The sequence below is a fragment of the Labrus bergylta genome, chromosome 2, assembly GCF_963930695.1.
Source record: "Labrus bergylta chromosome 2, fLabBer1.1, whole genome shotgun sequence".
In the NCBI taxonomy this organism is placed as follows: domain Eukaryota; kingdom Metazoa; phylum Chordata; class Actinopteri; order Labriformes; family Labridae; genus Labrus; species Labrus bergylta.
Genome location: NC_089196.1, coordinates 37,306,028 through 37,333,938, shown reverse-complemented (window position 1 = coordinate 37,333,938; position 27,911 = coordinate 37,306,028). Strand labels below are relative to the sequence as shown.

Sequence of the window (27,911 nt, the reverse complement as noted above, 5' to 3'; positions counted from 1 at the left end):
TAAAAACTATATAGATAGATTTTTCAAAGTTACAGGGAGCTGAGGAAACAAGTTGGTACAAAAAGAAGGACTTGGACAATTGGAGGAAAATTTGGAGGTTGGTTTTCTAGTTATAGTCGATTAAATTCATGGTTGGCTTTTGGTAAGTTGTATCGTTATTTTAAACTGATGGTTTAATTTACCAATTTTGCCTTTTAGCTTGTGTAAAACTGAGGTTAGACTACTTAATAAATGACTGACTTCTTTCTCTTTTATCTAGTCGGGCAAAATGGCAGAACAGTGAGTACCTCTGTCTTTGTTAAACCAGTTTACAATATCCCAACTTTATAAAGAAATCATTTTAAGTTGGAAGTTTCAGCACTTCTTCATACTGTTAATGCTTTTTTTTTTAATTCTACAGACCGATCATCACCAAGGTAAAATACTTCACGTCTTACCACACATCACACCACATTTTTGCGGCTGGATAGATAAGAGAGAATAAACAGAACAAACAATGACGACTTGTTGATAAACCGCACACAAACACACCTCCACAAAGTTAAACCTGTGTCCTTGTATTATCCATTATCAGTCTAAATTAAAAATCTAATTAACTGGGAGGGCTTTGTTCTCTAGATGCTTATTATCCCCACCAGTGGTGAGGACAGCTAGCTTTGTGCACCTTTACTATCCAAACCAACTCTCTTTGTTCTCCTTTCCTTTAATCCTAAAAAAAAAAAAAGGAATAGGAAGACACGCTTTGTATTGAAAGGACATTTTCAGTGTCCAATGTTTTGTTCTCTTTGTTCTACTAGATGTTTAATATCCCAAACAGTGGTAAAGTCAAAAAAACATTCTTTGTAGCATCAGCTTTATTCTTGGGCTCATTTCATGCTTATGCAATACTTCCCAGAGCCCTCAGACAAACTTGAGCTGGTCTTCATGGTGTATTGTTTTATGCATTTCATTGTTCTTAGCTTTTGTTTGTTTGTTTTCTGCCAGGTGTTTAATGATCCCATCCATGGTAGCATAGAGTTACACCCACTCCTCATCAAAATCATTGACACACCTCAGTTCCAGAGACTTCGATTCATAAAGCAGCTTGGAGGTGTCTACTTTGTTTACCCTGGAGCGTCTCACAACCGCTTTGAACACTTGATCGGGTAAGTCAGCAAGTTTTCAGATTTCAGCCCACAGGTGACCTCAGTCCAAATAAGGAGAAGACTCATGGTTTTCACATAAGCACCTTGTAAAACCAATAAAGGCAGAAAACAGTGCCTGTCTTAGTATGGATCGAATAAAAAATATGAATAAAAATATATATAATAAATTGTGATAACTGCGTTATAATTTAAAAAAATGTTTTCTGTGGTCTAAAAAGGGTGGGATACTTAGCAGGAAAACTTGCTGAGGCTCTCAGGTCAAGGCAGCCGGAACTCAAAATCGATGACAGAGACGTCCTTTGTGTTCAGATTGCTGGCCTCTGTCATGACCTGGGTGAGTAATGCATCCCTTTTCAATATTACATGACTGGTGTATTAATTGTAATTATTTGGAATGTTAAGAGTAAAATGAAAGTGAAATGATCCAGAAATAACCCTTCCATCTTACAAAAAAGCAAGCGCTTCTGCATTAATAAATAAAAAATACGAGGGTGGGGTGAGGTAGTGGTGGTAGCTCAGTCTGTAGGGACTCTGATAAGAACTGGAGGGTCTGAATCTTTAAAAATACTTACACATAACAACCTTTTTTTGTAAGCAATACTCTCAAGTTTAGATTCAGGAGTAATCCATCCTCAACTCAAACAGATTTATTAAGACATACTGACTGTATAATCTGTACACTATCAGTGGATTACGCCTGTCTTTATCTATCCATTTCAAGGTCATGGACCCTTTTCCTATCTGTATGATGGAATGTTCCTCCCTAAAGCACTGGAAAAAAAGAAAGAAGAAATGAGAAAAAATGGGAAATTCAGAGAAATGGAGAAATTGGAGAAATTGGAGAAATGGAAGATCAGAAGTTAATATTTTTGTTGTAATGTGAAAAATTAAATACAGAGGAACTGCAAAACTGAAGCACATATACAATTTTACTGGCTTAGTTCTTTTTTTTTTTTTTTAAGGTTTATTTTTGGGCTTTTGATTGAGAGATGGGATAGTGGACAGAGTTGGAATTCAGGGATAGAGAGTGGGGAATGACATGTGGGAAAGGAGCCACAGGTGGGATTCAATCCTGGACCACCCGCTTGGAGGACAACAGCCTCCATACATGGAGCGCGCACACTAACCATTGCGCCACCAGCGCCCCTGGCTTTGTTCTTTTGAAACAAAATCCAGGATGTTCTTTTTTGTTTGCTTTCTCAGGTGTAATGGGATTATGCACATTTCCAAGAATGTTTAACTATTTCTGCAATAACAATGAACTTTGTAGCTTGTGTTGCTAAATGACCCATACCCTGTTCTCTTTGGTAATAATATGTCAACTTTTCATCCGACATGTTGCCGCTTTTCAGAAGCTTTATGAGATTTGATTTCATGTTTTTTTTATGAACATTAATCCTGGTGATTCAGAGATTTAGATACACCAAACAAAAATCCTAATTGAATTCATGGTTAATGAGAGGTAATTCTTTACGGAAGGGACCTCTTTTAAAAGCAGAAGGGATTTCTAGATCTGTTTATGTCTCTTTGTCACTCAATATCCCAAAAAATGTTAATCAGAAGTCAGATAAGATACTGTATGAATATAAGATAAGAGAAGATAACCTTTATTCATCCCACAATAAGCAGCAAAAGAGCAAGAATAGCCAAAAAAGAGCACACAGTGCACCATTCAATAATCAAAAAAGTGCGATTGCTGTGTTCACATCCAAACAAACCGGGCTAAAGGGGAAACGCCCCTTTGTTTCAGAACAACTTTTCCAAAAAATCCAGGTGTGAAAAAACCCTTATATTATATATATAAAAATTCCTTACCAAGAAATGTATTCACAAATGTGTTCATAAAGGTGTCTTATAACACATATAAAAATATTTAAATCCAACTCCAGTAGGAAAATCCTTGAGAGCTACTCAAAGTTGGGGTACATGTACCTGGAACCTTATTAGTTAAAATTTGAAAATTTGGATATACAACATTAAATAAACAGACGCTCAGGTGAAGTATGTGTGTATTTTCATTCGTAGGGAGCAACAGACACCTGCATTGTTTCACTTGTGTGAAAACTTACATTTAAAGAGTTTTTAACCATCTCTTTCATTTCAGCAAAAATCTTACTTTGCCACTATAATTGCTTTTAAAATTCAAATACATTTGTATGTTTTTTTCACAATAATGGGTAAAATATGCAATTTTATATCGTTCAACTTTTTTATTTGGTAATGGAAGGCATCTCGCAAACCACCTCTTAGTGTCTCATGAGCCACCAGGGGTCCCAATAACTACTTTAAGAACAGTATAGAGTCTGGAGAAGACTTCGACCTGGACCCCTCAGACATTTGAAAATGTGGTGCAGTATTTTTTTAAACTAGTATTCGAGATATTGAAATCTACGGAAGAGGATTAGGGCCACTGAAAAAAAGAATGTTGGTTCTGGTTTTTTGGGGGGAATTCTGACCTTTTTCTCAGAATTCTGAGTTTAAAGTCAGAATTAAAAAAAAAAAAAATCAGAACCAATTTTATTTTTTCAGTGGCCCTAATCTTCTTCCGTAGAGATCAACATATTTAACTACTTTAAATGTACAATAAAAATGGGTGTGGCCATGTTTCCACCAAGGATATGTTATAAGACACCTTTATGAACACACTTGTGAAGAAATTTCTTGGTGAGGAATTTATTCCCATGTTTTTGCAATATTCCCTTACTATTAGAGAGAAAACTGAGCTGCAGTATCACCTTCTCAGGCAAAAACTTTTGTGCTTAACAGTTTGACTCTGGGTTGGGTTCAGCTAGCAAAATAACCCAGATAAAGACTGTTAAGATATTGTATACAGTATATGTCCACAGAAAATTGGCTGACATTAAGTGGCTCGTCAAATTCTGAGGAACTTTAGGAACTCTGACATTTAACTTTTTTTTTTAATATACACAAGTTTTGAAATATACTCTTCAAATGTGGGGGAAATTAAAGTATGTGGGATTATTATATTTATGTTTTAAATCTTGTGTTGACACATTTATGAGTCTGTGTGTCTTGCAGCATGAAAAGGGCTCTTGTGACATGCTAGACCACCTGCTGAAACAGAAGTATCTTAAACCAGCGATCCCTGAAGAAGACATGGAAGTAGACAGAAGACTACAGGAATCTAAAGAGCAGGAGGCAAGTTCACCTCATTATGTTTTTCAGAAGTCGGATAAGATACTGTATGAATATAAGATAAGAGAAGATAATGCATCTCATGCTTAGTATTATATCTGGGTTAAGTTCAGCTAGTTTAATAACCCTGATAAAGCCTGTTAGGATGTTGTATACAGTATATGTCAACAGAAAATTGGCTGACATTAAGTCACTCGCCAAATTCTGAGGAACTTTAGGAACTCTGACATTTAAAGTGTTTCTTACATACACACGTTTTGAGATCTACTCTGCAAATGTTGGTTGTGCTATTTGTGTAGTTCCCTGTCTTCTTGCAATATTTACACACAGTTTTTGTCTCGTCTGTTATCTTCTCACATCTTTCATTTTCTGTCTTGGGGAAGCTAAAATGCTTCCACACCTCTGATTTAAAAGAGGGTGGTGCGTCCTCAATTTGAAAATCTTGCTCTACAGCTGCTGACACTCACGATATTATTGCGATTCATTTTTCAGAGTACTGATGTGAATCTTGACACCTTTGAATCAATTTATCACGATTTCACAATTAATCTTTACATCCCTAACTGTAAATATTACAGGAACAGAGTGAGCTTGAACAAGTGATGGAGAAATACAAAATGAACCCTGAAGATGTGAAAATCATTCAGGAGATGATTGCTGGAGACAAGGAGTCAAGTTCACCTCATTATGTTTTTCATAAGTCAGATAAGATACTGTATGAATTTAAGATAAAAGAAGATAAAACTTTATTCATCCCACAACAGGCAGCAAAGAGCAAGGATAGCCAAAAAAGAGCACATAGTGGACAATTCAATAAAAAATTCAAAATAGATTTAAAAAGTTGAGCTAAAATAGTGTGATTGCTGTGTTTACATATGTATGAACAAACCGGGCTATGGTTTCAGAACAACTTTTCCAAACTACCCAGGTGTGAAAAAACCCTTAGAGAGAAAACGGAGTTGCAGTATCACCTTCCAAAAAACTCTTGTGCTTCGTATTATATCTGGGTTAAGTTCAGCTAGTTTAATAACCCTGATAAAGCCTGTTAGGATGTTGTATACAGTATATGTCAACAGAAAATTGGCTGACTTTAAGTCACTCGTCAAATTCTGAGGAACTTTAGGAACTCTGACTTTTAAAGTGTTTCTTACATACACACGTTTTGAGATCTACTCTGCAAATGTTGGTTGTGCTATTTGTGTAGTTCCCTGTCTTCTTGCAATATTTACACACAGTTTTTGTCTTGTCTGTTATCTTCTCACATCTTTAATTTTCTGTCTTGGGGAAGCTAAAATGCTTCCACACCTCTGATTTAAAAGAGGGTTGTGCGTCCTCAATTTGAAAATCTTGCTCTACAGCTGCTGACGCTCACGATATTATTGCGATTCATTTTTCAGAGTACCGATGTGAATCTTGACACCTTTGAATCAATTTATCACGATTTCACAATTAATCTCTCTATCCCTAACTGTAAATATTACAGGAACAGAGGACGCTTGAAAAAGAGATGAAGAAGAAATACAAACTGAACCCTGAAGATGTGAAAAACATTCAGGAGATGATTGCTGTAGAAAAGGCAAGTTCGGAAAAAGAATACACATTCTGTATGGACATTACTAAATGGAAATGTTGTTAATATGTAAAAGCAATAAAGAAAGTTAAAAAAAAGAAAGAAAAGGCAAGTTCACACCATCTGTGCATAAATAGGTCTGTGTCCTCAACAGCAATGTCACTAATGTCACTATTTTGTAACATCTCCTCAGTATAAAGGCGGACAAGAAGAGTCCTTTTTTTTTAATCGTTAAAAAAAAAGTTTTTCATCTGCCTAGAACTCCATTTGAAATTGAACCTGCTGTTTATTTTGTCATGCTTTTGCTTGTACACAGTTTATTGTGTTCATATTTTAGCTTTATCTCTGTTTTGTGGAATGGTCCTACATATTTTTTCTATGCAGTGTAAATTCATTGACAACAACATACGTGTCAATAAAACTGGTCCTGATTCGCTTTGTGTCGTCATCCCTGCAGTGGCCGTACAAAGGGCGCCCAAAAGAAAATTCCTTCCTCTATGAAATTGTGTCCAACAAAAAAAACGGCGTTGATGTGGACAAGTTTGACTACTTGGCCAGGTCAGGTTTTAATGAAGTGCTGTAGAGCAATTCATTTTGTGATGAAGACCACTACAGCACTTCTTTTTTTTTTTACCTTGAACAATGCATTATTCTCCTGATTATTTTAAATTATAGGCTACAAAACTCTCCAGTAAATTCAGTTTCACTTTATACACCTATTTTATTCACCTTGCCTCAATCTGCCTCTACTCAGGGACTCTTCCTACCTGGGGATCAAGAACAACTTTGACTTTCGTCGCTTCCTGCAGTTTGCCAGAGTGTGTGAGGTTGATGGCAGGAAAACTATCTGCACCAGAGACAAGGTGCTGACACACTTGAGCTTGTAAACAGATAATTGAAAGCAAACTGATAATGTTGTTATTTATGACTAAACTGCAGTCCTAACCTCAACAGGAAGAAGACCATATGTACGACTTGTTCTATACAAGACACCATCTCCACAAAAGAGCCTGTCAGCATAGAGTAAGCCACATCATACAAGAAATGTAAGTGTCTACCTTCAGAAGTTATTACTCCAAATATAAGATTGGTCTCCTTCTGATTTCGATTATTCAATCTGCATCATGATTCACTATCTCATCAGTAATAATATATTTGATATGAACATACAGGATTGCAGAGGCTTTTTTGAAAGCAGACGATCACATTCAGATTGAAGGATCAGGAGGGAGGATGTTCACTCTCTCTACAGCCAATGAGGACATGGAGGCCTACACAAAGCTCACAGGTGTGTAGATTTAAATGTGTGCTGTTAGCTCATGTTCAACATTGAAGCCAATTCAGACTACAGGAGTATCAAGACATGGCTCTGTTGCTAGGTCATTTACAGTTATGCTACTTTATCCATTTTTTTTATCGTGCATTTGTTAAAGATAAATAAACCACATCCTGTTAATTTAGTTGTGATGACTTATAAATTAACATGCCATGTCTTACAATTTATTGAGTGTGTTTAAATTAAATTCACTAATTTTTGTGTGTGTTATTATCATTTGTTTGCTTGTTACTCTGTTACTCTTTTAGACAACGTGTTTGAGGAAATACTGAAGTCTTCCTGCTCAGAGCTAAAAAAGGCAAGAGAGATTCTGCAAAACATCATCTCTCGAAAGAGCTACAAGTTTGTTGATGAGAGAAAGCCAAAGGACCCCATCCAGGATTGGGAAGTAAGTCTGTGTTCTTGTGTTTCATTACATTTATAACACATGATCTAATGCACTGTTATCACAAAGCTGGATAATGTGCTCATTTTCAGTTCATAGAATAAGTACACATCACATTATTTACTGTCTCCAGCATTTTATCTTGCCCGTGTTGTTATTACATTTAACATGAACAGCAAAAACTATTGAACAGTTCTCTTTTTGAAATGGATAGCAGCTTGAAATGTCTTACAATACAAAATCCCTCTGTCAACTAATGCTGCATGATATTGGGGAAACTGCAATAACCTTTGAGGTTCATACAATTATAATTTGTATTATCATTTGGGCCTTCAATTCTATTTTCTTTTTCAAATAAAAACCCCTTATATGTTCAAAGTGACTTTAAATTTGCATCAAGAGCCCTGTGACAGTAAAGAACAGTTCATCGTCACACACTGCATGTGATCCCTTCAACTCTACATCTTATGTGCACATAGACTCTGCCTGCACAGAAGTCACTTCTCTTTGTGATCAGGAAGAGGATCAGACAGACTGATATTGTAGATCAGTCATGGAAAGAGAGAAACTGAAGGCTTTTTTGTTTTTTCAAAAGCAGAAACAACAAAAAATGGCATGAAATGATACATTTCAGGACATATGATTGATATTATATATTCTGTAATGTTATCATAGCACTTGTACACATACGCAAAAATGATGCTTAAATCATACCATGCAGCCCTACAGTCAAAAATATCTACACTAAGTCGGTGCAGTTTTTTGAGTGAATGTGAATTGAATTCCAAGTTTCTTACATTGTCAACTTTAAATGCAAAAAAACTTGAATCTATATCTTTTTCCACTGTTGTAATTTTTTTCTGATTCCTTGTCAAGAGCCGGATTACTGGCTGGAAAAAATTATTGGCTCAACCCCTCCCTGACGAGGAAGAAAACAACCTGAAACCAGAGGACTTTGAAATCCTGGTCAGTTTTTTGACTTTCTTTCATTTCACCTTTTTGTAAATTCTTCAGTTTTGCGGATTTTTTGATTTGTAAGATGTTGCAAAATCTGTTATTACACACATACTTTTACTCTCAACCTTCATTTTAGGTCATTGAAATGGACTATGGCATGGACGATAAAGACCCTATCAAACATGTTCATTTCTACAGCAAATCTGAGCTTGACGTGGCAAAGCCAATGCCCGAAGAAAAGGTAAGAACTAAATATTGATTAAAACATTTTTTTATCGCAATATTTCTTCTGTTTATTGGGTTAAATTATTTGTAAGGCAGCTTATGTCACCAAAACTCTCAAAGTAAAGCTGCTGTCCTTCTTTACAGGGATCCAGGATTCACACAACGTGCTTTTCTGAGCAGCTGATCAGGGTCTTCTGTAACAAGATTGATGACAAGAGTGTGGAGGCTGCCAAAAAGCACTTTAAACAGTGGTACTATGATTTTCTAATCCTTTGATAATAGTTGAATCTTAAGATGTTAAAGGATACAATACATATCAACTAATTTGCTGTTGATTGAACATAAAACATCAAATATAAATTCAGACCAGTTGACTTGGCTAAAGTAAATAGAAAACAGTCAACAGTTGTTTTGGATTTTGAAAATTTCAGAAAAATCAGAGAATCGAAAAAAAGACCAAGTACTTTGAGTTTTCTGTTGTGTCACTACACTGATTTCCACAAGTCTTATCCCCAGTACAGTTTATTTAACATGGTTGAACATGTGATCTACAATCTCAAACAGACTTTTTTTGAATGGGTGTGTATGTGGCTTCCAGTGTTTCTCTAGCCAGCTTCAGGTGGGGTCTCCCCAAGAAAATGTTAAGCACCAAACATTTCTTTTCCTGCATTCTCATCCTGATTTTGTCTCGTTTAAAGAAATGGAATAAAGATGTGCGCACGAGCGAGAGAGAGAGAGAGAGAGAGAGAGAGAGTAAAACCAGATATGCCTTGCTGATGGAAATGATTGATGGACCTCAGCCCCTTGTTTTGTCTCGCAGAATTTATGAAACCTTGCCAACAGTTTGCTAGTCCGTAGCCACGCTTTACAAGTCCATTGTACTGACTAGCAGACAGCATTTTTTTTTTTTTTAACTGAGCCTTCATGGGCTCTGTGCAACACAACAAAACTCCCTCTTTAAAAAGTTGATCTAGCATCTCAGTTATTACAACAGGTGAGCATGATGTGAAGGCCTGTTATCAAGATTCAGCAAAACCAAGAGAGAGCATCATCACATCGGCAGTAAGCAGCTTCACAAACATAATAAAACTAAGTCATGAGAAGCTTCAGTTTTGACATGTCAGGAGGGCTGGACCTCAGGTGCATTAACAGGAGGGAGGAACAAACAGCAGCCCTCTTTTTGTCTCTCTCTCTCTCATGCGGACGGCAATTTTATGAATAATTAAAACATATAGTTTTAAAATATAGGCTACTTGGGCAGCTATACATGTACCTGGGCAGCCCGAGTATTGTCTGTGTGGGAAATACTGACGCGAGTGCAGCGTAAGTGCAGTTTGTGAAGGAAAAAGGAGCAAGAGAATCGGCATCACGCAGACATGACATCGCAACTATGTGAGAATCGAGACTGGGATTCTTTCTGACCTGAGGGATCTTTTTTTGTTTTGTTGTGCTTCAGTTTGCACATGTCTTGGCTCCAAAAGAAGTCACCAGCACAAAATGTTGGCCGGTATTTTGTCTTTGCTCTTTATACAACAGACCAAAACTCATTGTCCATATTAATATATGCAGTTTGTGGTTTTATGACATTGAAAGGCTGTTTTAATATATGAGCATTAGAATGGAGCAATGAGCAGGGAGGGAATGATTGCATTGAACTTCAGGACACTGCTGCCTTTTCTTTGCTTTTATATGATTTTGATCCCTTTTTTGATGCCAAATTAATGTTGGAGTCTTCAAACTTTTGTATTTTAGTACCAAAAGACAAAAACTTTGAAAATATTTTTTTTTTACTTAAGATTTAAAAAAACTGAAAGTTCTCACCAGTGAGATGATGGATCTGCATGATGAGTGCATTGTTTTGCTTTAAAATAACTTGAATGAGAGATCGTTTGTTAAATAGAATCATTTCTGCCTCAATTTATCTCTCACTAGGTTTACTCTGCACTGCTTTCTTTAAAACAGATGTACTTGTGTGTCCTTATTAACATGCAGGCTGGAGAAGAATCCATATCTGGATGGATCTGAGGGTAATTAGAGCGATCTTCCTGCAGTTGACACCAAGGAAAGTACCAAACAACATGAATAACACTGAATTATTATTGTTTATCGTTTGCTTGTCACTCTCTTACTCTTAGAGGCAAGAAAGATTCTGCAAAAAATTGTCTCTGGAGAGATCTACAAGTTTGTTGGTGAGAGAAAGCCAGAGGAGACCATCAAGGATTGGAAAGTAAGTCTGTGTTCTTGTGTTTCATTACATTTATTACACATGATCTAATGCACTGTTATCACAAAGCTGGATAATGTGCTCATTTTCAGTTAATAGAATAAGTACACATCACATTATTTACTGTCTCCAGCATTTTATCTTGCCCGTAATATTACATTTAACATGAACAGCAGCACTATTGAACAGTTCTCTTTTTGAAATGTAATGTGAATTGGATAGCAGCTTGAAATGTCTTACAATACAAAATCCCTCAGTCAACTAATGCTGCATGATATTGGGGAAACTGCGTTTTCTTTTCATGTTCATACTATTACAATTTTTATTATTATTTGGGTCTTCAAGTTTATTTTCTTTTGCAAATAAGAACCCCTTATACATTCAAAGCTACATTTAATTTGCATCAAGAGCCCTGTGACAGTAACTTCTAAGCAAAAAACAGTTCATCTTCATACACTGCATGTGATCCCTTCACTCTCTCTCCCTCTACACTTTATGTGCTCATGGACTAACACACGTCCTGGGATATTACCATGGCACTTGTACACATAGCAAAATTAATGCTTAGATCATACCATGCAGCCCTACAGTCAAACGCATTTACACTAAGTTGGTGCAGTTTTTTGAGTGAATAAGAATTGAATTCCAAGTTTCTTACATTGTCAACTTAAAATGCAAAAAAACTTGAATCTATATCCTTTTCCACTGTTGTAATTTTTTTCTGATTCCTTGTCAAGAGCCGGATTTCTGGCTGGAAAGAAGGATTGGCTCAACCCCTCCCTGACGAGGAAGAAAACAACCTGAAACCAGAGGAATTTGAAATCCTGGTGAGTTTTTTTTACTTTCTTTCGTCTCACTTTTTTTGTAAAATCTTCAGTTTTGCTGATTCTTTGATTTGTAAGATGTTGCAGAATTTGTTATGGCACACATTTTACTCTCGACCTTCTTTTTAGGTCATTAACATGGACTACGGCATGAAAGACGAGAACAGCAAAAATGTCAGAACTAATTATTGATTACATTTTTTTTTTATCGCAATCATTAAATATTTCTTCTGTTTATTATTTGTAAGGCAGCTTATGTCACCATAACTCTCAAATTAAAGCTGCTGTCATTCTTTACAGGCATCCAGGATTGGCACAACGTGCTTTTCTGAGCAGCTGATCAGGGTCTTCTGTAAGAAGACTGATAGAAAGAGTGTGAAGGCTGCAAAAAAGCACTTTGAACAGTGGTACAATGATTTTCCAATCCTTAGATAATAGTTGAATATTAAGATGTTAAAGGATACAATATGAACTAACTTGCTGTTGACTGAACATAAAACCAGTTGACTTGGCTGAAGTAAATAGAAAACAGTCCACATTGAGTACAGTTTATTTAATATGGTTGAACATGTGATCTACAATCTGCTGAGTGTGGAAAACATTAGCTGTGCTAGCATCCTCAGCCTTCGGTCTTCCTTTCAGGTTAACATATGCTTACCTGTGCTGGTGAAGCTCTACTCTAATAGATTTGATACTTTAACTTAACAAAATACTGCCAAAGTCAGCAACACTCCAACATGTTATTGGTCCCTTGTCCTGGTTTGCATCCAGGTTAGACAGCAAGTCTAGACAGTCAGTCAGGTTTCTGTACTGAAACAATTTTACTGACCTGTATTGGAACCGTGCAGGACTCTGGTTTGGGGCCCTCAGGTTAAGAGAGGTAAGCAACAGCAGCATGGGAGTGAAACCAAAAGATTAACCAACCCTCTGGTTTCTTCAACTTTCACTCAGGAGCAAAAATCAGCTTTTAAATTTGAAAATTTGAAAGTAAAAATGATTGACAATTATTGTGATAATTATATCGACTGATATGACATTTTGATAACATTTTTTTAGCCCAGGCCTATAAGCTACGGGTCTTATTGTGAATAACGTGTATCCTTCATTAAAAGAAAAACAGACATGTTAAAAAAAAAATCCCTCTTCATACAGTGTGTGCTGATTGAGACATGAGATAATCAGACCAATTTGTTTTTTTGAATCGGGCTGTAAACATGTTTATTTTTGTTGTAAAAATTGGCTTTTTTGAATGGGTGTGTATGTGACATATTAATATATGCAGTTAGTGGTTTTATTACATTGAAAGGCTGTTTTAATATATGAGCATTAGAATGGAACAATGAGCAGGGAGGGAATGATTGCATAGTGAAACAGAGCTTCAGGATTCTTTTTTTTTTGCATATATATGATTTTGATCTTTTTTTGATGCTAAATTAGCATTGGTGTCGTCAAACTTTTGTATTTTCCTACCAACGGACAAAAACTTTGAAATAATGTATTTTATTACTTGAGATTTTAAAAAACTGAAAGTTCTCAGCAGTGAAATGATGGATCTGCATGATGAGTACATCGTTTATCTTTAAAATAAGTTGAATGTTAGATCGTTTGTTAAATAGAATCATTTCTTCTTCAGTTTATCTCTCACTAGGTTTACTCTATACTGCTTTCTTTAAACAGATGTACTTTTGTGTCTTTATTAACATGCAGGAAGTTCGAGAAGAAGCCGCATCTGCTTGGACCTGAGGGTAATTAAAAGACCATGGAAATGACTCAACAACATGAATAACACAGAATTATTTCTTATTCAGACTCAGGACTCTTTCTAGCTTTTATCATATACATGTTGTATTGTTGTTTTAAATTGTTGACTCCCTTCTGCATCTGCATAAGGTCCAACAACATACAACATGATTTTATTGAGGACAAAGATAAATCATAATATATAATAATATAAACTGATACATAGACACACATGACACTGGATACATTACTTACACAGCTAGCAGCTGTATGGCTGTTGAATACCACTTAGGTAAAGAAAGCCATTATTGAAATCCAACAATCATTGTCTCAAACTGAATATATAAACTGCATGTTTCTGAATTGATTCAGTTTTTGGTCACATTTATGCTTCTTTGTAGGTTGTGAATTATTTTTGGTCGGGGAAAGATGTAAAGCACTCCCAACATGTGTAATGGAGTGAATATTTCACTTGTGGTTTTATTTAGGGATTTATAATACTCAGTGGTGTTTTAGTTTTGATGTTAATCGTTTGAAGATTGAGGACATGAGATTAGATTATTTGTCTTTGAGTGGTGTTTAATGAGAGATGATCATGAGTGATGTTTTGGTGACTGGTATTATCTTATATTACTTTGTATCTGCAGCATTTATTATCACAATACAATTTTAATCTGTTTTAAAATGAGTCTTATTTTGGGCATGTTTTATAATGTGCTCTTCTTTTGAGTTTATGATTCTTACTTTAAAAACTGGAACTTGTGAAAACCTTTATTTGCATCTAAAAACTTGAAATTCGAATTGAAAAATATCTTTTAAACGTATCCATCAACTACCTTTCTTCAATGGATGATGAATGTGTTTAAATGTATGACACACTTTAAGTGAAGCTATAATTGTTTGACGATTGGTTCTTACATAAAGCATCTATGAGAACCTTTCAAGTGTATTCCTGTTGTGATGGGTTCATATCTGATAAAATCTGCATGTATTCAAAATAAACATCAGAGAAAATCCTGAGTTCAACATTGTGTAATCTATCAAACCATATGCATCTATATATATATATATGTATATATATACTGTATATATCACCTGTGGTACAAATCTAATTGCAGTTCAAAGTCCTTTACAAAGGAGCGGAAAAATGACTGACAAAAGGTAGTTTGTAAAATATAACAGCAATAAGAAATGAAATCAGCACAATGATTGATAAATATAAATACTAAAAACCTAAAATCAAACACTAAAATGTAAATTTAAAAGTAGAGATGAATAATATTGATTAAAATATAGTAAATTAAAAGCCTTAAAATGATTAAGTCATATAGAAAAGCCAGACTGAATAAATGAGTTTTTTAAATTGTTTTTAAAAATCTCAATATTCTCTGATCCTCTGAAGTCTGTTCCAAAGTCTCAGAGCAGCTAAACGCAGAATCACAAAAGGTTTTTGTTCTGCTCTGTGGAACAACTGAAAGAAGAACCAAAGAAGAACAAGAAGACCTGAGGGGTCGTCCTGGTTCATAAACTAAAATCAACTCTGAAAATTTAATCTGGTGGGAGGCCATGACATCAAGACTAACACTTTCATGCAAGTTAGATTCCGCTACTATCATTTATGACGAATTTAGATATTGGAAAACTAAATCACATTACCTGATGGACTCTACTTGAATCTTACGTGGAGCACTACTGCCCCCTAGTGGCAGGAGCGCTGTACCGACCTGAGTTTCAGGACGGAGGAAGTACGATAGTTATTGTGATTTTGTCATAGTTATAAATTTAGTATTTTAAGAAATGACTTTATACCCGTCATACTATATTAATGTGTTTTGTTTTGAATGTTATAATGCTGATTTCATTCCCATAGAGGCAGAAATCGTCTAACCGTCTTCAGGTTGGACGTAATGTCTATTTCATTGCATAATTGTCTGAAATGTTTAACGTCGGAAATAATTGATGTGGATTTCCTTGTTGTTGATATGTTTGACGATGAAGAAATTCGCCGTTGAGACTGACTTGCTTTCAAAGAGTATAATTTTATTTAAGCAAGAAACAGAATCACTGGTCACGTCTGACCAGGAGGATCAAGAAGCCAATAATGATCTCTCTCGAACACACAGAGACAATTGCTTATATGCATCCAAACATCCGCTTTTCGTCATAGGTCACAAAAACATCACGTTGCACAACCATATATTGCAATACTCCTATACAACACCTCATTGTAAACATTCCCCCTGAGGGGACTCCTAAATCTCCTTCAGATACTACCTCCTGATGCGCCCATTGTAAACTTATATTATCTCTGTCCTGGTTACATCAGACACTTCATAGTCCCCCCTAGCGAGACTATAGTCTCGCAAACGAGATAAATTATACAATTATGATGTTAATTAGCCTCATACGAATCACTTCTGTCCATGCTTAACCTTAGTAATATAGTAACATTTTTATTTGTGGAGTGTGAGAGCGAAAAACCCATCAGGCAGCTATCTTTCTTTATTATCCATCAAACAATCTAGACAGGAAAACTCTCTCACGGTCCCGCTGCCCCAGGCAACCACCTATAGTACTCCAAACCAATTAAAAAGAAAAGGGTTATGAAAACTTTATAGGATGATATATAAATGCACACATTTAAAACCTCAGAAATAAAATCTAAAAATTGTCCAAAGTCAGGCTGGTCGACCCATCGCACCTTCCAATGGACCTCTCCCTACCTAACACCACTTTCCCTAAGGATCGATAAAGAAAGAAAACACCTGAGGTCCCAATATATGCATCTTATACAGTTCCAGAAAAATATGTCTTGCTAAAAATATCTACTATTAAGTAAAACATACAAAAATATTTATCAACAATACAAGTTACATTGTAATAAACCTTCAATGATTTTTCAATCGAAACCCCTCATCATGATGTCTTCATTCAGGTTTCCGTTGTCCATTTCCATCCTCCATTTTCTTAAGTTTGGTTGTTTCAACTCCATTAATCTGGAAGGATCTCTGGACAATCAGCCACCCTCACATTGGTCTCCCAAATATCATCCTGGGAAGAAAAATCAACAGCCAGTATCTTTGTACATACAAAATATTAATTTTTGTATCATACTTTCACATTATTCTACTACATGATTAATATACATGATTAAAATATTCAATTCCCCCCTTTTATCAATTCACTTCCAGTTCAAAATAATAGTGAGTCAATGATGAATTCAGATATTCAAAAATTGATATTTCTCTCCAATCTCTATGACCTCCTCACCTTCACTTAGGTCATTACCACTCAGTAGCAGCATCTGAATGTTTTCTCCTGGCATCACAACTCCTACCCATCTCAATATCATAGCCTTAGCAAAGGTCAACAACAGCGTACAAAAACAAAACATCACACACAGTGATAGAAGGGTAGCCACCAAAATCTGAACCACTATAGCTCCTACTGGTCCTAATTGGTCTTGTAACCAGGTATTCGCAGACCATCCCGCTCTTTCTGATGGACCAAATGAATCCCTAATTAGTTTCAAAGCATCTATGACACTAGTCATATTGTCAGTGGCATCAGGAATCAAAGTGTAACAGGCTTCTCCAGTTAGATTCAAAGCTACACAGAGGCCACCTTGTTTGGCCAAAATGTAATCAAGAGCCATGTCATGTTTCAGCAACGTCAATCGATGACTGAGTATTTGACAAATATTCAAAACCTTTTATGGTCTCGTTTGCAAAACCTTGCAGGGTATATGTAATATTATCAATATGATCAGCTAAGTATGTAACACCATACCATGGAAACAATCCTATTCCCCATTTCTCTCCCAAACTTATCCTCCAATGATAAGACTCCAAGTTGTGAAATTGTTCCAAATCTCTTTTCTTTCTACTGCTAGAGATTTTCGTAGAGTTATCCTCATCAGACCCTTGTCCCTTCTGAATAACAAAAACATCATACGGAAGTTTCAACTGTGCCATATAACAACATCCAATCCAACCATAAGGTAAAAATAAGTATGCCTTATCGCCACAAATCCACCAGATATCTTTAAATGTTCCTATGGTAAAATTACCCGGTAAAGTTTGATTCTTTACAGAGTTTTACTCAGTCGGCGATGTGGTGCATGAAAGGTCACTGTATACATGTCATCAATAGCCCTTTGATCACGTCGTCCAAATTGCATCATATAGTTATCACATTCTGATATTCCCATAAACATACCATCTCCACCATGAGTACCATTTGAACAATAACAAGATTTAACCTTCACAGGTGTCACTTCCATAGGATCAGGGACTGCTGTCATAATATCTTCATACTGATCAAGGAGATTTATATATGATAAGTTTTTCAACCAAGCACAATTCCGTTGAGGTGTAAATAGATGCACCGACACGGCCATCCAATAATCCTTTGGTGCTTGTTGCTTAAATACCAACCACGATAGCGCATAATTTTGACATTTAGAAGTTAAAGGTTCTGGTGCTGGAACTCTCACGACACATGGACCACTCAAATTACTAGCCAATCTAACAGAGTGAGTCAACTGTTGATACCACAAATTTCTACTTGCCCACGGGTCTGCAATTTGCAACACCGAGGAATCAAACCCATAAGCTTTCCATTGGGTTTCACGCTTCTCTAATGCATGAAGATGTTTAGTCATGCCTTCTGATGTTCCGTCAGCATTTACAAAATCACCAATCAGATTCGACATAGTCATCTGAATTGTTTCAGCTGCCTTAACTAATGTAGATGTAGCAACAGATGTCAACATCATACCTACAGACTTTGTAGACACGTAAGAACTCATCATTGTTTCGTTGATAGTAGATCCCATCTTTACAGCCTCACTTGTAAAATTACTAGGAGTAACAGAAGTAGAAATTGTCATCATCGCTGTTGTAACATCCTTTTTTACCAAAGTCGCAGCTAGAGTAGTAACCAAAGTTGATACGTTAATACTACTAGTTATTCTCTGAGCTACAGTAGTAGACGTCATCTGTTCATCAGTCACCCTTAGAGTGACTAGTTGCTTTTGAACCTCTTTAGCCACCGTAACTACTTCAATAGGATCTAGGCCTTCTACCACAAGCATTATCTTACGAGTTCTATACCCTTTTACCCAATAATTGTGATATGGTACAAATTTAAACTCTGGATCCAAATAAGTGCATGTATATTCTCCCTGATCTTCCCCTGTTACATTGATTAGGACAAATGTGCAGTCGTCTACAACCCTAAACAACCTTATGTGATTATACAAAATATACTTTCTTTGATCACGAGGCACACTATTAATTTCAGGTCCTGTTAGCACTATTTCTTCACCACGAGCATTTTTCCAATTAGGGGGATTATTACCATCATTATTGCATTTTCCACATTTACATGGAAGGCGTGCTGAATTCCCTAACGTAGCTTTAATCACAATGTTTACAGGAATTTGAGTTGAAGAAATCATCTGAGGCTCAACTGTATTTAGACGCAATATCTCTGTGACGTCAGTAACCTTCAGTTTTGAAAAGGTGGATGTCTGCTTTATTTTCTCAATCAGCGGGAGAGTTGATATGGTAGTTGACAGTTTTTCTACTTCAACAACCAGGGGTTTTGCAATTCTAGTTTCATTTAGTACCACTAAAGTCACAATATTGTTTCTGTAACCTAACCCCGATTGGGCACTATGCTCTCCCATATTTACTAATTTTGGGTCATAATATGTACACTTATAGTCACCTTGATCTTCAATCTGAGATCTACGTAAATAAAGACTACAGTCTCCCTCAATCTTTGACCTTCTTCGATCATTAAGCAACACATACTTTTCTAGTGGTGATGTCCCCAATAAATCAATAACCTTACCATGGCTATCTTCCCACTTGACTCGGAATTTCCCTTTCCCCCCATTAAAGACGGCATGGATGGTTTGTACCGTCTTTTCTTATCCCGACACTTCACTCTGGTTGTGCATCCCCTTCTCTTCCTCCGTAGTTCTGCAGGGATGTCTGGTCTTTGTCTGGCACAGCGCAACCAGCTGTTCACGGGTGTAAACAATAGAGCCATGACTGAATGGGTCTCCCGAGGAAGTTTTAAAGAGTCCACAGAGAGAGAGAAAAACATCACCAATACTCCAAAAAGAAGAATATCCATGTTTGCTGTTTGGAGTTGGAGTTACTCGCGAAGTTACAGCAACAAAAAGTAAATATTAACAAAATAAAGTAAAAAACAATAACGAGGGGGGGTCGGAGCTGGGCGACCACCCAGAGCGGCGCCGGAAGACTAACTGAGACCTTTCACCTCTCCTCCCAAAGGCTTCTTCAGTTCCGAACTTTCTGCTGGACGGAGCTTGAGATTTAAGCCTCTGTGGATGAGTCACATCAGAGTGGTCGAGTCGTTCACCTAGAGTCCTTACCGCCCCAAGTCAGCTGCGGGTCGTTGGAGTCACATGTTCCAAGGTGGGGCTGGGGCTTCGGTTGTTTTGGGAGAGAATTCAAGACAGCCTTCTAGGTTAGTGAAAGATGGTGTCTCGGACCAGCACCTCGGTTAAGAGGTGGTTTTAACTGAAGACCAATCACAATGTTCACTGTGCAGAAACACGTTGCTTACAACAACATTCACAATGTCAAAGTATCACTTGTAGAAGAAGTGAATATTCAGCCTGTTGAGGCCCAGAACTTGATCAAAAGTGAGAAATTAGACTACTGTCCAAATCACTGAGTAAGCAATTTGAATTCCTGGCTCTTGATCTTGAGGTTTCAAAAAGGCTTCACATTACTGTTGCAGGCTGCTATAGAACACCTTCAGCAGTCAGTAACGCACTTCCCTCCTTTATGAACTTCATATCAAAAGTAAATACTAATGAAATTGTTCTAATTGGTGATTTTAATTGGAACTGGATGAGTCCAGAGTTTGATGATTTTAAGGCACAATGTGACTCATGGAATCTTTTTCAGATTGTTGGTAAACCAACTGGACCCTCTCTGAAATGTCCTGATAAGTCATCTTTGCAAACGGTATCAGTGAACACTGTGCTATTGCCAGAGTGAGAAACACCAAGCTCCCTAAATCCAAACCACGGATCATTATAAAAAGAAATATGAAGCGTTTTGTGGAACAGGGATTTTTTCATGATCACTTTGCCTTTGACTGGGAGAAAAGGAATCTTATTGATGATGTTGAGAGTGCATGGAAGTATTTTTGTGATGGTTTTATAGGTATTGTTGATAAACACACTCCTTTCAAAAATACAGGGTAAAAGGTCATGATACTGCATGGTTTACTCCTGACTTATCTGTGTTACTGAATGAGTGCAATGTAGCTTGGGCTAAAGCATGGGTTCTGGCCTGGACTTCGATTGTTTGTTTTATAGACGACTGCAGAATGCTTGTACATTGTGCATTTCCACAGTGAAACGTCCACTAATCTGAATAATCCCAGGTTGTTCTGGAAGACTATAAAGTCATTATCTGGAAATAGGAAAGGTGCAACACTTCCCCCTTGCATTGTCAAGGACTCTCAAAACATTGCTGACAAAAGCCACAATGCTTAATTTGTTCAATGAGCACTTTATCGCCTCTGGGTTGTTATGATTTGATCTTGTTTAGTTTTGTATTTCAGCGTTTAGGTTTCCATGTTTTAATTTCGCCTGTTTATCCTAGTGTTGCTTTTGTCTTAATGTTTCATAGTTCAGTCTTAAGTGTTTCCTGTTTTATTTTGTAACTTTGTATCCTAGTGTTTCTTTATGTTCTAGTGTGTTTTTGTTACTTTCTTGAGTTCTGTGTGTCTTCAGTGTTTCATGACTCAGTTTGTAGTCCTCAGTGTCTCTTGTATTTTATTCCTGCCTCTGTGTTTCCCAGTGTGATTGCCCTCATTATCTTCACCTGTGTTATTAGTCTCACCTGTTTTTGATTACCCCTATGTCCATTTAGTCTCTGTGTTTCTTCCCCTCTGTGTCAATTCCTTGTCAATTGTTTGTATTTATGTCAGATGTGGTATGTTAGTTGTCAGTCTCCCAGTCATTCCTCGTGGCTACCTTTATTACATTTCAACTTCTCAAGATAGTAAGTTTTAGTTTAAATAAATATTTTTCTTTCTTCATTCTGCACTTGGGTCCAGTTCCTGATTTTCTACACCTGTGACATGACTGTTTGAGACAGTTAACCATGTGCAGACTAAATCCCCTGTCCATTCTGCATATCATGAAACTGTTCCTCTTTTATTTGATTTTAGGCCAGTTAATGTTGCTGAGGTGCACAAAGCCCTCAGACTTTTAGAAATAAAGAAACCAGTAGGCCCAAAAAATTTAGAGCCTTATTTTTAAAGTTAGCTACTGATTTTATTGCATCACCATTAACTTATCTGTTTAATCTTTCTTTGGTCTCCATGGAAATTCCCGTTGATTGGAAATTTGCTTTTGTTCTGCCCCTGTTAAAAGGAGGAGACCCTCCCCTTTTAAACAACTAATGGCACTAAAGGCTGATTTCAAAACTTTCTGTCTTGGCTAAGACTCTGGAATGTCTTGTGAGTGACCAACGTAAAGAAGTTTTATTAACAAATAATATTTTATGTAAATATCAATCATGGTTTAGAAAAACACAGTACAACCACAGCGCCTTTAAAAGTAGTCAGCGATTTTGTGCAGCTCTTTTTATTGACTCCTCGAAGGCCTTTGATACGGTTGACTATGTAATTCTGAAAGATAGACTGCACACTATTGGACTGTCTGAACAATCTGTATGTTGGTTTGTGTTGGGGTTTTTATCTAGTCAAATTTGGTTATATTATTAATAATTAGATTTAATTAATTATTTAATAATATGAATAACAATGTTATTAAACTATGTATAATTGACTCGGGGGCACCACCCTGAAATCAGGGAAGAATAACCAAAATATCACTAAAATCAGTCTCAAATTAGTTACTGATTACTAATGTTATTCATAATTTATAACTGTATTTAATAAATTGAAGGAGTGGACTCCATACACAAAGCCCTCGCACACACAGCTTATATCCCAATGCAAATACACTAGTAACTACAAACAACTGCTCTCTTAAATTATAACAGAATTTATTTAAACAAAGCAACATCAATCCAAAATCAATTAACTTAATCAAACAAATAGCTATTACAAACTAATCTAAGCAAACAAACATTATCAAACAAAATTTGTGAATGAGATGTAAATGTGTGTGTGGATGGATTAGAGAGAGAGGAGGGAGAGAGACATTTTTATTTTTCAATCACTTATTCATGTATATACTGAAATATTATCCTCTCACCGAACTATGCACACTGCCTATGTAAACACTGTAAAAACTGAGCTGAGCTTTGGAAGTAAATAGAGACTGACAGATGTTGTTTGACAGTGTTGTATTCAGTTCTAAAGATTCTATAACATTACTAAACCATGATACTCGTAGCAACTGAAAACAGTTGATGTAAGTGCTGTAACATGCAAATTAATGGGAGTTGATGAAGGACCAGGGAGTGTAGTAGCTAACGTTACTCAAACAACCATGGAGGAATGTGATTGGGACTTGTGGTGCATCGTAAGGCCAACGACTTTCAAACAGTAGAACGAGAGTTTGATTCCCATCAGATTTGAGAAGAAAATTTCAATTTTCACACTGATTTGTAGCCTGCCAAACACTCACTATTCAACACCTTTTAAGCTAGGGGCTATATAGACTTGTTTCAGGATAGAATATGATTAAAAGCACAAAGTGTCAGGCTAAGTAGAGCTATAGCCGACTACAGACGTGTAGTCTTCAACATCAGTTCATTTTTATCTTATATTTTATTGTGTCAGCTTGAAACCATACAACCATGTAGTGTAGTTGAACAGGAATGTGGGGGGGGGAGGGCGGAAAGAGGAACGGGGCTTGTCCTCTCTATAAGACTACCCAGGAACGGCTGCTCGCGGATAGGTCCGCAGCGGCTAGGTGGATTCTGGACGGCGTGGAAGAGGTTGCTTGCAGTATCAACAAGGAAGCCATTGTGAGCGCATACCAAAAGGGTGTGGGGCAGGGATTGTCTGTTTCGCGGCTTGGGTCAATTCGGGGCCCTCCCTGCAGCCGACAATGCACCACTTCAGTGTTCCTTCTCACCTGCGGAGGTGTTGAGGGCGCTGAAGAAGATGAAAAGTGGCTCGCCCCTGGGCCCGATCGCATCCGCAAGACAGACCTGTTGAGGTGGGACCCGAAGGGGGTCAAACTGGCAGATCTGTTCAATGCGATCGTCCTCAGCGGCCGTCTTCCTGCCTGTCTAAGGGGTAGTCTGACTACCCTTATCCCTAAGTCCATGAGTAGCTCTTTACAGAGAGACATTAATCAATGGCGGCCCATCACCATCAGCTCCGTGATCCTAAGGACTCTGTCCAGCGTTCTGACTAGCCGGTTGACTGAAGTGTGCGCCCTGCACCCCCGCCAGAGGGGCTTCATACCAGCCCCTGGTTGTTCTGAGAACATTGTGGTAGTGGATGGCCTCATCAACCTGTGTAAGAAAGACGGCGGTTCCCTGGCATGTGTCTTCATTGACCTCTCAAAGGCCTTCGACTCGGTGAATCACTGCCACCTGGCGGAGGTGCTGGACAAGAGGGGGGTTGATGAGACGCTCAGGGAATTCATCAATGACTCCTATAAGCGCTGCTTCACTAGGATAAAGTCGGATTGTGGTCTCACAGGGAAGATCAGGTTGCGCAGGGGGACCCCATGTCTCCCTTGCTTTTCAACCTCGCAATCGACCCTCTTCTCCGCCTTCTGGAGGAGAAGGGGGCGGGAGTAACTGTAAAGGACTTGACGGTTTCATCCTTGGCCTTTGCTGACGACTTGGTCCTCCTGAGTGATTCCTGGGACGACATGTCCAGGAATCTGGCAATCCTCGGAAAGTTTTGTCAACTGTCGAGGCTCCGAGTCAACCCGGCAAAGAGCCATGGCTTCCTTATTGAGAAGAGAGGCAAGACTAAGATTTCTATCAACAACTGCCCACCCTGGTGCATTGCTGACACCCCCATCCACATGGTGGGGGTGGGGGAAACTGTGACTTATCTGGGGATCTTAAGTGTCTGTATGGTCAGAGAGAGCCAGTGGGGGCAGCTCTGGCCTCTCTAAATACAGACCTCACCCCGCCTCATGCACAGGAATATGAGGCCATTAGAGAGTGCCTGCTTGTGCTGTCCCCATTCCAACAGGCCACAGTGGAACTCTCTGAGGAGAAAAGAGTGTCTGCCTCCAAGGTTATACCGATTCTGAAAATGCTGCAGTAAACTATGAAGCACTGAACATGAACAATGACATGGCTGTCCGACAGGCTGAAAACCTGGTCAGATGCATCAGGGAAAGCTTGGCTAATGTGGAGTCCAAGAGCATAATGACTATGGCAACCATGCTGGACCCAAGGTTCAAAAGTCTTGGGTTCCTCAGCCAGTCAAAGGCCAGTGAGGCAGTTAGGCGAATGAAAATTGAGTGTGCCAGAATTATTAAAATGCCAGATGTTCCTCCATTGCCATCAGACACACCAGCACAACCTTCAACGTCAACCCAAGTTGCTGGGTCTGCAACAACCTCTGGTAATTTTATGTTTACTGCTCAGTTTCTGAATTGTTGTTGACATATAAGTCCTGGTATATTTGTATCATGTGAAGTATAATTACTGGCAATAATGTTTTTTTCTACATTTATTAGGTGGAAACCTGTGGTGCCTGCTGGACAGCAGTGTGGACCAAACCAGAAGAAGCTGCAATGTCACTGCTGATGCCACTATTGAGGTCCAGCACTACCTCAATGAAACTAACCTCCCAAGATCAGATGACATACTGCTGTATTGGAAAAGACAGAAGCACTTTTACTGCCCAATCAAACCCCCAAATGTTGTCCCTCTTTCTTTCAATCTTGCTTTTTTTCCTGGACTTGTAGTTAACATAGGTCCTCAAACTTGTTGAACAATAGATTTATATATATTATTGTTTCATAGGCTATATCTTGATAGGAAATCATAAAAAAAAAAAAAAAATCACCGAAAGATAATAGGATTATATTAACTAAGGTATGTTATAAAGTGATATCACGCAAATCCTTACTGGTTACCGCAGTAGTACAATTTGCTATAACATGTCAGTAATGCAATGGCAGGTGATGTGATCAATAATAATTTGGCTGCTCTAAATTGTTTTGACCAGTAGGTGTCACTAGTGTACATTGTGTTAAATGAGGCCTCGAGTAATGAATCTATTTGTTATACAATTGGCTGGAAAGCCTCATTGCGTCACAAAGCCACATTTCGCCATCATTAGTGGAGGCTTTATGAGCCATCATTAGTCATGAGGCTTCATCCTCTCATCTCTATTAAGTTGACCATGAAAAGTCTGCAAGTAGGTCTAAACACACAGACCAACCAGTGTGCTGTCCTCTTCCACCTTTTCTACCCCGTCACCTGCTGCCTCTGGCCAATCAGAGAGGCTCTCTGAATCAGTGTCACTCTGAGCCAGGTGAAACCAATTTCCGGCTGTATCCGAATTGACAAGTACCTACTCAATCTTTCAGTAGGCAGTAGACAGTACCTACTATCTGTGCTGTATACTGTTTAGTACCTACTATTCAGTAGGCGTGCACAGTAGACAGATATTTGTTCCTACTTCTTCTGATTCATTCAGTAAGGAAGTGGCGTCATTTACGTTTCCCGAACCGGCCGCATTCACCTGTTTTTTTTTGTTTAGCTTTATTCAAGAAGAGTAATGCACATATACAGTCAGGTAAACAAAACAATATCACAATGTAAATCAAGTAAAAGACAGATTAAATAACTAAATAACATACAGTAGCCTACATAAAGGAAAGATCAAATGAAAAACAGTAAAGTCAAAGTCAACTTTATTGTCAATTTCAAAATATGTCAGACATACAGTGGAATCGAAATTGCGTTTGTCTCCGTCCCGCGGTGCAATACAACCAAAATAAGGTAAAATAAGATAAGATAAAATGAAATGAGGTAAAAATAAGAAATAATATTTACAGTAATAAATTCTAAATTGTGCAAAAGGTACAAAATGATAAATAAAATAAAATTTAAAGAAAAAGTAAACTTGTGCAATGTGCAGTAAACTGAGTGTACTTTTGAATAGTTAACTTCAGAGTTATTAGTCCAGAGTTCTTGGTGGCAAACGGGAGGGGGTTTCAAAGTCCAGTGTTCGTGGGGGCAGAGGGGAGGGAAGGAAGAGAGGGGAGAGAGTTAAGCTTCCTGACTGCTTGGTGGAAGAAACTGTTTCCCAGTCTGGTGGAGCCGGCCCGCAGGTTGCGGTACCGTCTCCCCGATGGCAGGAAGCTGAAGAGGCTGTGTGAGGGGTGGGTGGGGTCACGCACAATGCTGGTTGCTTTGCGGGTGAGGCGGGTTCTGTAGAGGTCCAGAAGAGAGGGGAGTGGGACACCGATAATCCATTCAGAAGCCTTCACTGTGCTGCAGGGTCTTGCGGTTGGCAGCAGTGCAGCTCCCAAGCCACATAGTGATGCAGCTGGTCAGGATGCTCTCGATGGTGCCTCTGTAGAAGGAGCACATGATGGATGGGGGGCTCGTGCTCTCTTCAGCTTGCGGAGGAAGTAGAGGTGCTGCTGGGACTTATTGGCCAGTGATGTGGTGTTGGTTGTCCAGGAGAGATCCTCACTGATGTGAACCCCCAGGAACTTGGTGCTGCTCACTCTCTCCACAGCAGCACCGTCGATGGTCAGTCGGGGTTTAGGAGTGGGGACTCTCCGGAAGTCGACAACAACCTCCTTGGTCTCGACGTTCTCGACGTTCAGGAAGAAGTTGTTGTCGCTACACCACGTGCAGAGACAACGTTTAACTACGATTTAATTTCTGTAAGATACAGAATATAAAATAAACCAATAAAGACGCATTTAAATAGTGAAATCATTATTTAAATAGAGGGGGAAAGGTTTTATAATAATGCAGACATTTGTTTTATTTTCTGTTGTTAATTTAAAGTAGTGATTTCAGACGGGACTTTAACTCTAGATTAAAAATTGATTTAATTAATCCATGCTCGTTTGTTTTGATTTGGAGGTGGACGTGACGTGACGATTTACGTTTAATTTCGCACAGCATTGTGGGTGGTAAAATACAATTAATTTCCTGAAAGCATGCATACTGAATGACCACAAAAGTTCAGTATACTGAAACTCCCTACTGAATAGTACGTACTGCATACTGAACTGTGGCTATTCAGAAAGGGCCTCCCTCATCGTACTGCTCTCACGGGCCGTATCCGAATTGCCAAGTACCTACTCAATCTTTCAGTCGGCAGTAGGCAGTACGTACTATCCGTGCTGCATACTGTTAGTACCTACTATTCAGT

The 27,911-nt window shown here is 38.0% G+C and overlaps 1 protein-coding gene and 1 long non-coding RNA gene across 2 annotated transcripts in view; both read left to right on the top strand.

Annotated features, from left to right (window-relative positions):
• The first annotated feature begins 268 nt into the window (after window positions 1–268).
• The window catches only part of LOC109977176 (deoxynucleoside triphosphate triphosphohydrolase SAMHD1-like), a 168,099-nt gene continuing 140,456 nt past the window's right edge, over window positions 269–27,911 (top strand). Inside the window, exons 1-13 of the mRNA XM_065962599.1 lie at window positions 269–279; window positions 401–416; window positions 985–1,145; window positions 1,364–1,479; window positions 1,867–1,923; window positions 4,003–4,016; window positions 4,185–4,231; window positions 4,888–4,990; window positions 6,329–6,429; window positions 6,626–6,734; window positions 6,826–6,917; window positions 7,044–7,159; window positions 7,456–7,595. Of these exons, the coding sequence (XP_065818671.1) occupies window positions 269–279; window positions 401–416; window positions 985–1,145; window positions 1,364–1,479; window positions 1,867–1,923; window positions 4,003–4,016; window positions 4,185–4,231; window positions 4,888–4,990; window positions 6,329–6,429; window positions 6,626–6,734; window positions 6,826–6,917; window positions 7,044–7,159; window positions 7,456–7,595 (1,083 nt within the window). The remainder of the gene's footprint in view (window positions 280–400; window positions 417–984; window positions 1,146–1,363; window positions 1,480–1,866; window positions 1,924–4,002; window positions 4,017–4,184; window positions 4,232–4,887; window positions 4,991–6,328; window positions 6,430–6,625; window positions 6,735–6,825; window positions 6,918–7,043; window positions 7,160–7,455; window positions 7,596–27,911) is intronic.
• On the top strand, window positions 8,466–12,214 carry LOC114918458 (uncharacterized). The gene is made up of 3 exons (XR_010665579.1): window positions 8,466–8,558; window positions 11,952–11,996; window positions 12,123–12,214. It is a non-coding gene; the product is annotated as an uncharacterized lncRNA (long non-coding RNA).